The 12479-nt window shown below is 39.8% G+C and overlaps 2 protein-coding genes across 2 annotated transcripts; one reads left to right on the top strand and one right to left on the bottom strand.

Moving 5' to 3' along the window:
- Positions 1 to 692: 692 nt before the first annotated feature.
- plekha8 (pleckstrin homology domain containing, family A (phosphoinositide binding specific) member 8) lies at positions 693 to 9703 on the bottom strand. Its single transcript, XM_058648155.1, has 13 exons — positions 9470 to 9703; positions 8539 to 8655; positions 8282 to 8437; positions 8061 to 8182; positions 7645 to 7803; positions 7486 to 7526; positions 7196 to 7308; positions 5561 to 5921; positions 4765 to 4850; positions 3574 to 3632; positions 3147 to 3348; positions 2987 to 3048; positions 693 to 2308 (listed from the first exon to the last, which is right to left on the bottom strand). Exons 1-13 carry the CDS (start codon positions 9507 to 9509, stop codon positions 2111 to 2113), a joined length of 1716 nt encoding a protein of 571 aa, XP_058504138.1. The 5' UTR covers positions 9510 to 9703; the 3' UTR covers positions 693 to 2110.
- Positions 9704 to 9795: 92 nt separating this feature from the next.
- On the top strand, positions 9796 to 12476 carry fkbp14 (FKBP prolyl isomerase 14). Its single transcript, XM_058648156.1, has 4 exons — positions 9796 to 10198; positions 10691 to 10842; positions 10921 to 11048; positions 11150 to 12476. Exons 1-4 carry the CDS (start codon positions 10002 to 10004, stop codon positions 11306 to 11308), a joined length of 636 nt encoding a protein of 211 aa, XP_058504139.1. The 5' UTR covers positions 9796 to 10001; the 3' UTR covers positions 11309 to 12476.
- Positions 12477 to 12479: the final 3 nt, after the last annotated feature.

The following is a 12479-nucleotide window of genomic DNA, read 5'->3' as shown; positions in this document are numbered from 1 at the left end:
ATCAAATTCAAGGACTTTTTAAGGACTTTCCAGCATCAATTCACTCAAATTCAAGGACTGAATGTGCTGAGCCAATTTAAGATGGGAGGGCAATCTCTATTTTAGGGCGCTTTTTAAAAACTTGCAAGGACCTTGATTTTCTTTAGTCAAATTCACCAACTTTCACAGATTTCAAGGACCCATGGAAACCCTGCTCTGATTCATTGAGTAAAAGAAGTGACTTTAAAGCTACTTATTCAACATTTTATAATTGGCTTTTCCACTTTTAAGACCCAAGTTGAAGTTGTAGGAAGCCCGGCTCTATTTTAAGTTCTCAAGTTTGTGAAATGAGACACTTTTTCCGACAAAGGGGTTATTTTGGTGCAGGTTAGCTGGTGTAGTGTTGCAGCTGTGGCACACAGCGAAATGCAAAGGAGACAGCAGAGACAGGAAGCAGACAGGGACCCAGCAGTTGGCCTGAGCCAAGTGACAATCCCTGACCTATAGACTGGAATTCCTGGTATGCAGGGTTCTGTGGTCCTGGCAGAGGACACACTTCAGATGCACATGCAAAACACAAATTGTACACACAGCAAGGTTTGCACAAGTGGCTTAAAACTCAGCGCCACCTACACTGTTTTACTTTCCATTTTTATGTACCTGACAAAATACAATTATTTTATTGACTATTAATTGCAGGATTGGACAAAGACTAGGACAACTTCATTATTTATTAAGTAAAAATCAAATGGCATTTTATACACACTGATAAGAAAAAAAAAAAGGAAAACCAAACGCTAATAAAACAAGAGCAAATTTCCAGGTTTGGAAACGTTTGTATAAGAGGAAATTGGCCTATTGCACATTTGTGATGTAAACCTGCTGTTGCACTCCCTGTGAGGATGTTCCTACTTTGTTCTACGAGCTCAGCGGACCAAGAGTCGCACTTTACACTGGCCACTAAGTGTTTTCATTGCTGAATAGACATAAATGAAAGAATACAGCTGGTAAGAACACTGACGTAAATGCAGAACAAGAGAATGGGGGGGGGCACCTCACAATAAGCATAAATGTATTTTAGCAAACGATCCCCTTAATGGCTGTCAATTTACTTCCAGACCATGGCTTGTATTCTCCTTCTATTGGCACCTCTCAATAAATAAAAGCATGCTAACAATTAACAGGCTCTATGGATACAAATGTCCATACATTTACACAAATGTCAGACTGAAACTATGACATCACTGTGAACGTTATAACTTAAAAGAAAACACATATGTCTTTTTGTAGAGGATGTCCACATAAATATTCAGCCGCTGTCAGTCCTTTATTATTTCAGAATGACAGTATTTCATCCGTCTGTGTTGTCGTACTGTAGGCAGAGGAGGCAAAAGCCATTCACGTGTGCGTTTTCCATTTTTGGTCCCATGTGACGTCAGCTCATCGACGAAGTAGAGCAAATAAATACGCTGTCAAACTTCACAATTTACAATACAATTGTGGGGAAAGAGGGGGGGGTGAATGTCAGTGCAGGAAAAATAATGAACTAATACTAATTAAAAGTCAGCCCAGTATGTGAGCCCATCACATACTTAAGGCATTATAAGAATCTGACATGATGTTAGTACTTTGGGTTAATGACGTGACGTTATTCTTGCAATCAACAACAAAGTGAAAAACCTTGGTTAAAAACACTTCCTTTGCGTTCTCCTCAGTTCAAAGTGAATCAAAAAACGAGCTTTTAGGAGAGTGGAGCTGAAATACCTTGTGGTTATGTACCTTCAAATCCATACAGTACATACAAAGCCCAAACATAGAGTCTGCATAACAGGGATTCAGACCCTGACACCATCAACGGTCTTTTGACCAAGACCTGGAATCTACACAAAGTCGCACAATAAAGTCTTAGTTGCTAACGTTTGCCCTGCCCCTTATGGGCTGATACAAACATCAATACCTTCTTCACACCGAGCTGCTCCACTGTCCCACTGGAAACATCTCACACTGACACGGGACAAGCTCACGTTGTTTTGCATCCGGCACCTTCCTTCAGCAGATGAGACACGACTCTGCTCCTGCCGTCAGGTTCCGTAACTTCCCTTGAACTCCGATTATCACTGTAGTCCGATTTTCACACCACCTCGTCCGAATCCAGGTTATAGTCCTCGTACAGGGCATCCAGGAGGGCCAGCTGCTTCCCCATGGCAGGTAGGTACACACCCAGGTCCCGGTGCACGCTGCTGATGAAACCGCTCTGCAGCTCGTCGCCCTCTCTCGTCACTAAGGCAGCGGTGAAACTTTGATAAGACGGGGCAGCTCTCAGGGCCAACTGAGGAGCGGGGGGAGGAGAGACAAGTCAAAACAATGAAGCTACAGTCTCACTGAACACCAGACAATGACACATTAACAGTAAAGGCAATATGGAATAAAACTAGGGTGGAACAATTAATCACACAATCGGTCAATGTAAGGCAAAGTCTCAGGGCATATGTGGTGAATTTAGTGCGTCTTGTACGAATTGACGCATTTTTAAGTTGTTGCCATTAACGTGTGCTCAGGGATGGACACTAAATTCAAAATGGCCAACTTCCTGTTAAGTTGAGTTGATGGTCCCAAAATACTTTTTTGTTCTTCTTGGGCTGTGACATGTTTCCACCAAGTTTCGTGGAATTTGGTGCAACTTAGTTTCGTCTTTGTACCACTTTGACATAGTTCTCTTATTTCATAACATTGTACCCCTGTGTGAGTTGTCAGGCCCTGAATAGTAAATCGTAAAGGCCTTAATGCAAGTTTTCTTCTGTTGGATGTTCTATTTTCTATGTTAATGGCACTCATACACAATGGGAACAAGTCATGTTTAATGAATCATTTGTTTAAATCTATTACACAGACAATATTTAAGTGAGGCTTGACTTAAAAGCTCAATGGCAATATGTGTCAGTGACATATTTTCCCCCAAATTGTTCCATCCTCGAGAAAACAAAGGGTTTACGAGAGGGAGACCTACTGCAAATACTCCTCGCACAACCCATCCATGGTACTGTCGAAGAGTCTTTCCATAGGCGTTATCTGGGTGAAAGAAGAGCAGGATGACGAAGGGGAAACTTGACATTAAACATGCATGAACATCGTGTGTGTGTGTGTGTGTGTGTTAGGTCTTGGCTCACTCAGCGCTGCCTGGATGTCTTGTTCTCCTGCGTTGACCTCCGACAGGAACTCTTTGAGGAACTTCAGGCCTCGTCCGAGCCACAGCAGAGCCTCGGTGGCCGAGTTTCGCACCTGGGCGACATTTTTGTGGACTTCGTGCAGCACGATGGACTGTAGCGTGGGAAAGCTGTCGGGGTCTGACATCAGCTTCTGCTTAATCTTCTACAGCGTTTTATGAGACAAGGTGATAAAGTGATAAAGAGATGAAGAGATCTTGCACTCATTGAAAAATTCATTTTAAAAAATGAACATTTAAGAATGATCTCATATGTTATATATTAAGATAAACCAAAGGCAGCTGCACAGTATTCTATTGAAAGCTAAATGACTTTTGTCAAGTGTTCAGGACAATATTTTTCTACATATAAAAAAAAAACATGCACTTACCTTAATATTTCCAACAAAATCCATTTTTACTGGCGCAAAGACTGTGGACCCCAGTTTGTCTGAGAAGAGAGAGTCTAAGATCATTTCTTTGTTGCCACTAAAGTCTGTGGTTTTTTTACGTGGGAAATGAATGAGGACATGTAGCGCACCGCAAGACTTCATATCTTTACATTACTGATACACTCGCAGCATCAGAAAAGTGTGAATGCGAGTATAAGACATCATGCAAATATCACTCCAATGTGGATTTTGTGTCAAGATTTGAAGTCGCTTACACTTTTGAAGATCATATAGATTTAAATATAACTCCACCGTCATTATCAGTAATTCGGAGACGTATTTAAACATAGTATGGACAATTATAAAGTCTTTGAAAGACCTGTGGAGATTTTTTTTTTTTATTATGGTTATCAGGAATATTCAGTCAGACTACCAGAAGATTCTCAATGACTGACCACTCTACCGTGACCTCTCCTCCTACACACTGAGCCACATCTAAAAAGGTACCGATGGACACGGGCAGATCTGTTGTTTCTAGGGATAAGCATGAATATTCCATTATTCTCTTGATTCTAAATTTTTATTTATAAGTATTATGAGTATTCGTGAACATATTAAAAAGATACAGCACTGAAAAATGTTTTTTATCAATTACAGTGTATTAACATGTGTTAATGAGGTTCCTTTAACGCATCTTAGACGTGGGCCTTTGAATGCATCTCGTTAGCGCAACACATTGTGAACCCTGCATTACTTTGCCTACCTCTCATGTGCCAGAGTTTACAATATTCAAACACAGAATATTTAAACAGCATTTTTGCCCGAAAAGCCCATTCCCCGTTTCTAAGTAAAACACAAATGTCCTGCAGTTTTTTAGTTAGCACGACCGTAACCACCTTCACCTGTGTGTTAAATGAAGACACCGTGAATGCAAATGAGCTTATCATCATTACAGGCCTCGTCACATGCAATAGATATATATAATCAAAAAGTGAAAGAGTGAAAGAAAAGAGAGGGCATGATAGGAAACGAAAAATGATGATTTGAATGACATGCATGAAAAAAGATGAGAAAGGATTTCCCCCGACCAGGATTATAGAAGGAGAAATAACCACAGATATAAATGAGCATCATGAGAAAGAGGAAATGATGCAGCTTGAGATGAGGAGAGACTGAAAGTGAGTGGCCTACCTAATACAGGCACTATTGCATAGCATGAGTCCAAAAACTCTTGTGTAGGGATACCATTGTCGTCGTCCAGTCTTATATCACTAAATCTAAAAAAAAAAAAAAAAGGTAGAACAGATTCAAACAGAAGAATATATTAGAGGTAAACACGCCATTTCTGCTTTTATTTGATCAAATCCAACAGAAAACAGAAAAAGGTACAAGCCAGAGGAACAATTCACACAGTGTCATGCAATCCTGCACCTGACAATACCTGAGACTTCTCTGCTACCTCCTCTACATCCTCACAGAGTTGTTCTTTGCTAATGTTATCATCGTCTAACACTGTCTGACTGGTATTTGAATACTTGATGAGAATTCCTAAGAATATGTTACAGAATGCTTCACATTAGCGAGTTGGTCGACTAACACTCTTCAAATATCTTGAAAAAGAAGAAGGTGAAATATGTTTGAAGTACAGCGTGAGATGTTAACAAAATAACAATACAAACCCAATTATCAGACGAGGGCCTCTCTGTGTCATGTGATCAAGACAGAGCACACTAATATAAAACACTTATCAAGACATCTTAAAGGTTTTAGTTAAAATGCACACATCACTGAATATTAAGGAAATCTGTGCAACATGTTAAAACAATCGATCGCATTTACACAAACTTTGCAGTGCCTCGCTGACAAAAATACTACATATAGCTTAAATTGGTTTGTCAGAATACTGTTATAGTGAAAAATCACAGCTGGTCATACAGTAACTTGAGTGTCCTAAAGGATGTGACTTTCCTGAGTAGCATTTTCATACCTGTGACCCATTGTGCTGAAGAAAGTTTCCACCTGCTCTGTGTCTTCAGGCTCTAGTGAATCCCTGAACGCCTCGTCGTCATTTTGAGGCTCGTCTTGGTCTGTGGTGGCCTGTTGTGGCAGCAGTGGCTGGACGGTGCTCGTGTCCTCGTCGTCGCCGTTGTTGTTGTTGTTGTTTTCGTGCTCTTGACTTTGGTCCTCTTTGTGATTACACTCTGGTTTGGTCGTGTTCTGATCGGCAGCTTTAGTCCCCACTGCCAGTTGGTCATAGTGTTCATCCTCAGAGGCATTCTGGGTAGTGTTTAGAGTAGGATTAACTCGCTCTGCATGGACCGAGCTGTTGACTTTGCTTGCTTCAGTGTCTGTTTGATACAGTGAACAGACAAACGCATACAAATTAATTGTTGCCAAACAAACGGGGTTAGAAACAAACATCATTTGGTTTCAGTCGAGCTGTGGCCAAGTGTGAATGCAGCACTTACACAGACACGTCATTATTCTTTCAACACAAGCAGGATGCACTCACACAAACCTCACGCTCACCTTTGATCAAGTGTCAGTGAAACGATGTTCCTGTGTGTAAATGTAAAGTGCCACTTAAAATAAATTAATTAACAGTGGTAAGTATTGCTGTATTAATGCTGGAAAAGGTTCCATCATCCCGGTAAGGTGTGGTCTGTTGTGCGGTGGGTTTCCCGTGTGACTACACCCAGCTGTGATTTAGCATGTGTGAGAGCAACAGAGCAAGCAGAAACTGCCCATTAGCAACACCAGCCCATTCTCAGCCTGCATATGATGAGATACAACTGTATCTGCCTTGGTTTTGGGATTGTGCCCCTTTAAAAAGAGATTAATAGCTTCAATTAAAGCTTGAGTTTACATTTTTTTGTTTCTCAATAAGCTCAAGAAGTTGAAAAAAAACAAAGAAAGCTGGTGTGGTAGGATTCTGGAAACGCTTGCAAAAGCAGCCAAGACATCCCACCTACTACTCTACTTGTTAATGTTACCATCAAAACACAGACTGTCTAACAAATGTTTGAAGCAGAATGAAGGAGAACTGGAAATCTTAAATAAAACCAACTACATCATGTCTGAATCGTGTGTAATAAAACCACTTGATTATCAGGTCAGCATGGCAGTTAGTGACTCGTACGCAAACCAAAAAATCCATACGGACCCAAAGAAATCATTAGCTGTGGAAACTAGACAGACTGGAAACCGATACCTGAAATTACATTTCAAGAGAAACAACTCACAACTTCAACCATGTCTGACAATCTGGTTTTATTCAGATTGGAATCTAAAGCAACTGTCTAAAAAAAAGCATGTGTTTTTGTTTTTTTTATTATTTCATTTTCAACTGCTTTATCCTCTTGAGGGTCACAGGGGAGCTGGAGCCAATCCCAGCTGACACAGGGCAAAAGGGAGGGGTGTCTTTAAAAGTTTTTTTGTTCTCCCAGTGAGATACTATATGTATTACACACATCCCAATAATCATATATTTGAAAAGAAATGAAAAAAAAAGAGTTTTCTTTTCCATCTATGTGCAAAATGTTTTTTTAAGTGCTGAAGAAAATGCAATAACGTAACTTTTGTCCACATCAGTGTACTCACAAATAATGTACACATCACTTACCTGACGGGGTGAGAGGACGTTCAGGTCGACCTGGTTCATCTGGTCCCTCTGCTCCAGAGTCGAGACTCTGGTTGTCTTGTGCAATCCCTTCTCCTGAGATTGAATCTTTCCATCTGAAATGAATATAAAAGGCACTTTTTACTTTGTGTTATAACCCATTAGTAAATTGCGACTTGAGGCACGGACATGCAACCCAAATGACAAGAGCAGATTAATAACACAATGTTTGTCCTGTAAAGAAGTGGAAATTCATGTCCAAATAAATGCATACTAACAGAAAAGCAACCTACTTCTCTCCGAGGTTGTGATTTAAATGGTTCACAGGTTTTATCTGTTGGGGGGAAAAACCCATTAAAGGATTATGTTTTGTTTAGAACAGTCACGAAGCAAGACTGGTTAAACTAGACTGTCATCACTAAGTGGACACAGAGTTAGTGAGTAAGAAATACCTTTTGGGGTTTGATAGCTGCAACTGGAGGAGATCCTGGTGGACTCTGCGTTGCCATATCTGTACTAAAAGTACGATTAGCTATGAGCATGCATTCTTCTAGAGTCTTGAGGAAAGTGGTGCATGTTGACTTCACCATGTTTCCATTGTCTATGCCAACCTGAAAAGAACACACCAATATACACATTAACTGACATTGCCTATCCAATAACCTAATGGGTATTGGTATGTATATTATCTGTTAATAATAAAATGTAATTTAATCTATAAAAGTTAAAATATTTGTGTGTCTGTCTGATATATGTGTAAGCATAAGCACAAAGCAATCTGATGTCTTGCTACTTGCACACGGGACTGAGGTTTCACACAAACAACAGCTTCTCTTATTTCATCGGCTCATCCAAAACTGAACCTTACCTCCTCTGTGACTCCTCGCTCATCATTGTCCTTGATCTTGTTTACTTGTTGCAGAAGAAGGTCACAATACAACCTGAGCTCTGACATCTTAGTTTTCAGTGCCTCTGTGTTCTCTTGGAGCTCTAGAAGAGTGACGGTAAACAAACCAACATTTAGGAAAAACTACAATACATTTACATTACAGTAACTTCTAGCTATACAGGTGCACCCGGCATTAAAACCTTTTTCTCTCTTTGTTCGGTTGTCAGTAAGGCAAGCTTTGGCCGTTCCCAACGCCACCAGCCACTTTTGCCTTTCTGCCGCATTGATGGCTCGGAGGTAAAAGTACTGCTCTCCTGGTATGGTCAAGTCGACACGTGTCGAGTCAGAGGAATGAACTGAAAAACAGCAGGAAACAGAAGATACATGCTTGTATAAATAATGGAAGTGATTTACACATTGCCTCATTGACATAGTTTCAAATGAGCCATATCCAAACCTTGGATTTCACAAACTGAAATTTTAATGCTGCCTTTGCAACCTTTCCAGGCATCCTCTTGTGAGTCATAATATGACAAAGTTCCTCCATCAAGCACAAACCAACGAGGTTGCCAACCTGAAAAACCACACACAAAGAATGCATTTCAAATGTCAGGCCAAAGCTGAAGCTTTGTTGGTTTTTAGTAGAGATCACAGTTTAAGATTTTATTTAGCTCATCTGACACAGGGTTTATCCTTATATATACAGTTAAAGGCTTCAGTGAATTCAGTGTAATTCAGGCACTTTTATATTATCCATGAATACAGTGAAGATGACCTAATAGTTTCTTACAAGTGATAACGCTCCATCACATTTGAAATCTATTTAGTAGAGATCACAGTTTAAGATGTTATTTAGCTCATCTGACACAGGGTTTATCCTTATATATATACAGTTAAAGGCTTCAGTGAGTGTAATTCAGGCACTTTTATATTATCCATGAATACAGTGAAGATGACCTAAGAGAAGTGATAACGCTCCATCACATTTGAAATCTATTATTTAGGTTTCCAAGACTCACTTTGCCAAAGCATTAATATGAAGCTCCGTGAACTTGTACATAGTTTAGCTCTTCCACGGGGCTGGCTGCAACAACTAATCGGTTGGTAAATCTGATTATAATGACAGATGGTGGATGCTCCTGCGTTGGCTAGCACTACCTGTTAATGCTTCTTGAATAAGGTTAAATTCACACTGCTGTTTAACTGCTGACTATTTCAGTGAGGTACAGAAACAGATACTGGTTAGTTGAAAGTGTTGCACATGAAAGCCGACGCTGGCTAACACCACTTTACACTGAAATCCCGTTGGCTGCGACGCTGTCATGCTAGCTAGCAGCCTTAAAACCTGCACTATAACAGAAACCACGCAGAGCGCGGATGTAACTTACCACTTATGTAATTGGTCCACTTATATAGGATTCCTTCCATTGTTTAATTGTGTGATTTCGCCGCTCATTACTTGTTTATCGTGACAAGATGTGACGCACAGCTGATCTCTGCGACTCCATCGGGGCCCTGTGTGGTTTACGGAGTAGCGACCACGGCTTTACATCTCAGCTACGTCGATAAAACTGCGTAAACTTTTTCTGGAATTGAGCTCTGAACGATCGCGACAGACGCTAACGTTGTTCCTCCCACGTACGTCAGACGCTTTCAATCCGTGTGGGTGTGGTTGAGAGTGATTGACGTGTAAACATGACGAATCAAATGCGGGCATACAAATACTGGAAAACGATTCGGAATACATTTGTCCAATCGTAAGGAGAGGAGGCGGGTCGACAGTCAAGTAGTGGCTGTGTTCGTTTTTAAAGTTGGCTGCCACGTATTTGGCATTCTTGCCATGTATTTATTTTAGGCGTATTTTATAGAAAAGCTACAATTAGATTTTTGTCATATTTGAGAGAGTTACTTTCCCTGACAATGAAGTCTTTCTCTATTTTCACGATATTGCCCTCATTGTTAGTGTTTGTCACTGGGGGGAAACTGCCTGAGCCAGAGGTGAAATTAGAAGTTTTACATAAACCTTTAATGTGTTACCGCAAGTCAAAATATGGAGATATGCTTCTTGTTCATTACGAGGGATTCGTGGAAAGTGATGGCACCATGTTTCATTCCAGGTAACCACTGTCTTTCAACGGTAACTTGCACTTTGTACATATTCACAAATGTTGACTGAATAGTTCTGTTGTATTCAAATATTTTATTACTTATTCCACATTTGTATTCTCATGTTTTTATTTAGTTTCTATTTAGTTTCTATCTATCTATCTATCTATCTATCTAACAATGCTGCATATATATATATATATATATATATATATATATATATATATATATATATATATATATATATATATATATATATATCAGCCACACTCAAGTTCTTATGCAGAAAAAGTAATTTTTTAGGGTTGAGCTGTGGAAATATACAGTAGGACAATACATACACTGTGTCATGCTGCAGTCTGTTATTTGCCTTAGTATTAACCAGTGGGTGACCTCTCCTAGCAACTATGTGTAAATCAGTGCAACATAGTGTGCTTTCTCTGTCTTTGCGATTATTAATTCTGTGAATACTGGACTTTAATATCCTTTTTGACTCTTGGCAGCCGGAAAGAAGGGGATGGAAACGCAGTATGGTTCACTCTTGGGCTCCGAGAGGTAATCAAAGGCTGGGACAAAGGTCTGCAGAACATGTGTACAGGAGAGCGCAGGAAGCTGACCATCCCACCATCTCTGGCATATGGCAAGGAAGGAAAAGGTAAGTTAACACTAACTTTTTTTTTGATTCTAAAAGCTGTAGGTTGTATTTTACATGTATGTTTTTGATCAATGACAGGTAAGATCCCTCCAGGCAGTACTCTGATTTTTGACATTGAGCTCATGGAGATCCGAAATGGTCCCAGGTCACACGAGTCTTTTCGGGAGATGGATCTCAATGATGACTGGAAGCTTTCTAGAACTGAGGTACGAAAGTCCCCTACCCTACTTCTATTCTGAGTTTTTGAATTATTCATATTCTTCATTGCCGTCAGTGGAGCTCACGTGTGTTTCTGTTCGTACCTCAGGTGAAAGCGTACCTTAAGAAGGAATTTGAGAAACATGGATACTCGCCGAATGACACACACCATGAAGTGATGGTTGAGGACATCTTCAAAAATGAGGATGAGGATAAAGACGGTTTCATATCTGCGAGGGAATTCACCTACCAACATGACGAACTCTAAAGAACTAAGAAGAGTTATACCTTGAAATACTAACACTGTGCTTGTTTTATGACTTTCTTCTCACAAAAGAGTCACATTTGATGAGGAACTGTGAATAAGTTGATGGGCCTTTTTTTTAAAGGGCTTATTTTTTTTACACTTAGCAGTATTGTCCCTTTTTTACTTTGATAGTATCAGCTGCAGTATTTTGTCATTTGACAACCTCCATGATATATTTATTTTCATTGCGTATGCACTGATAATGTCACCACATAGGTTTTTACGACACAGTTTGACCAGTTTTTTTTAAATAAACCTCACTTGATACTAAATTTATCAGTAAATGTGCTGATAATTGAACGTCTGTTTACTTTCAGCACTCAGGTGTTGTGATTGTTTTTTCTGTACCTCTCTCCACTAGTCACTAGTGGGCGCTGTTGTTCTTTAGTTTTAGCAGCCACGATACACAGTGGCCTTTGTCTTAAAGCTAAAGTGTTTATGGCTGACTAGAATATAAGCATGTGTTAGTACTGGGCTTCTTATTACTAAATGTACACTTTGCTGTTTAGAATCTCAGCAATGATGGTGGAGTTCACAAACACAAAAAACAACATATGCTGTTTGTTGTTGGTGCTTGTTTAAGATACACATCTGGGACATAAGACCTTTGTCACTGTCATAGTTCTATCAAATTACACTCAAGCATCTTCAAACATCTGTTCTGAGTCCAGATAATGGACCTGATATTTATTTTCTCTGAGGAAAAGGGACCAAATGGAATGATTAGTTATTCTCGAGATCATGACGTTTGTTTAAGAACGCACAACAGTGTGACTACAAGCTATAGAACAAGCAGGACATGGGTTAACATTTTAGTCACACACTTGATTTACTCAGTCTTTTCCTGCTAATTTTGATTCAAACTCACACATATTACTAATGTTATCAGGAAGATGCAACACCATGACTGAGCAAATACTCGCATGCACTAACAGGTTAAAAGTAGATGAGTGGGAAGGTTCAATAAGACGTACGACTAAGCAAGGATATGACAATAGCTGTCGCAAGATTAAAATACACACAAGTTAACCACATACCTGTGATTTACTGCTGCAGGCTACAACCAGTCAGCACTAGCAAAGGGCTGGGCCTTTCTTTTGGCTGAACCACTTCACTGCACACCGTGGTGAGA

The sequence above is a fragment of the Solea solea genome, chromosome 13 (genome assembly GCF_958295425.1).
Source record: "Solea solea chromosome 13, fSolSol10.1, whole genome shotgun sequence".
Taxonomy (NCBI): domain Eukaryota; kingdom Metazoa; phylum Chordata; class Actinopteri; order Pleuronectiformes; family Soleidae; genus Solea; species Solea solea.
This window is presented reverse-complemented; position numbering and strand designations above follow the sequence as displayed.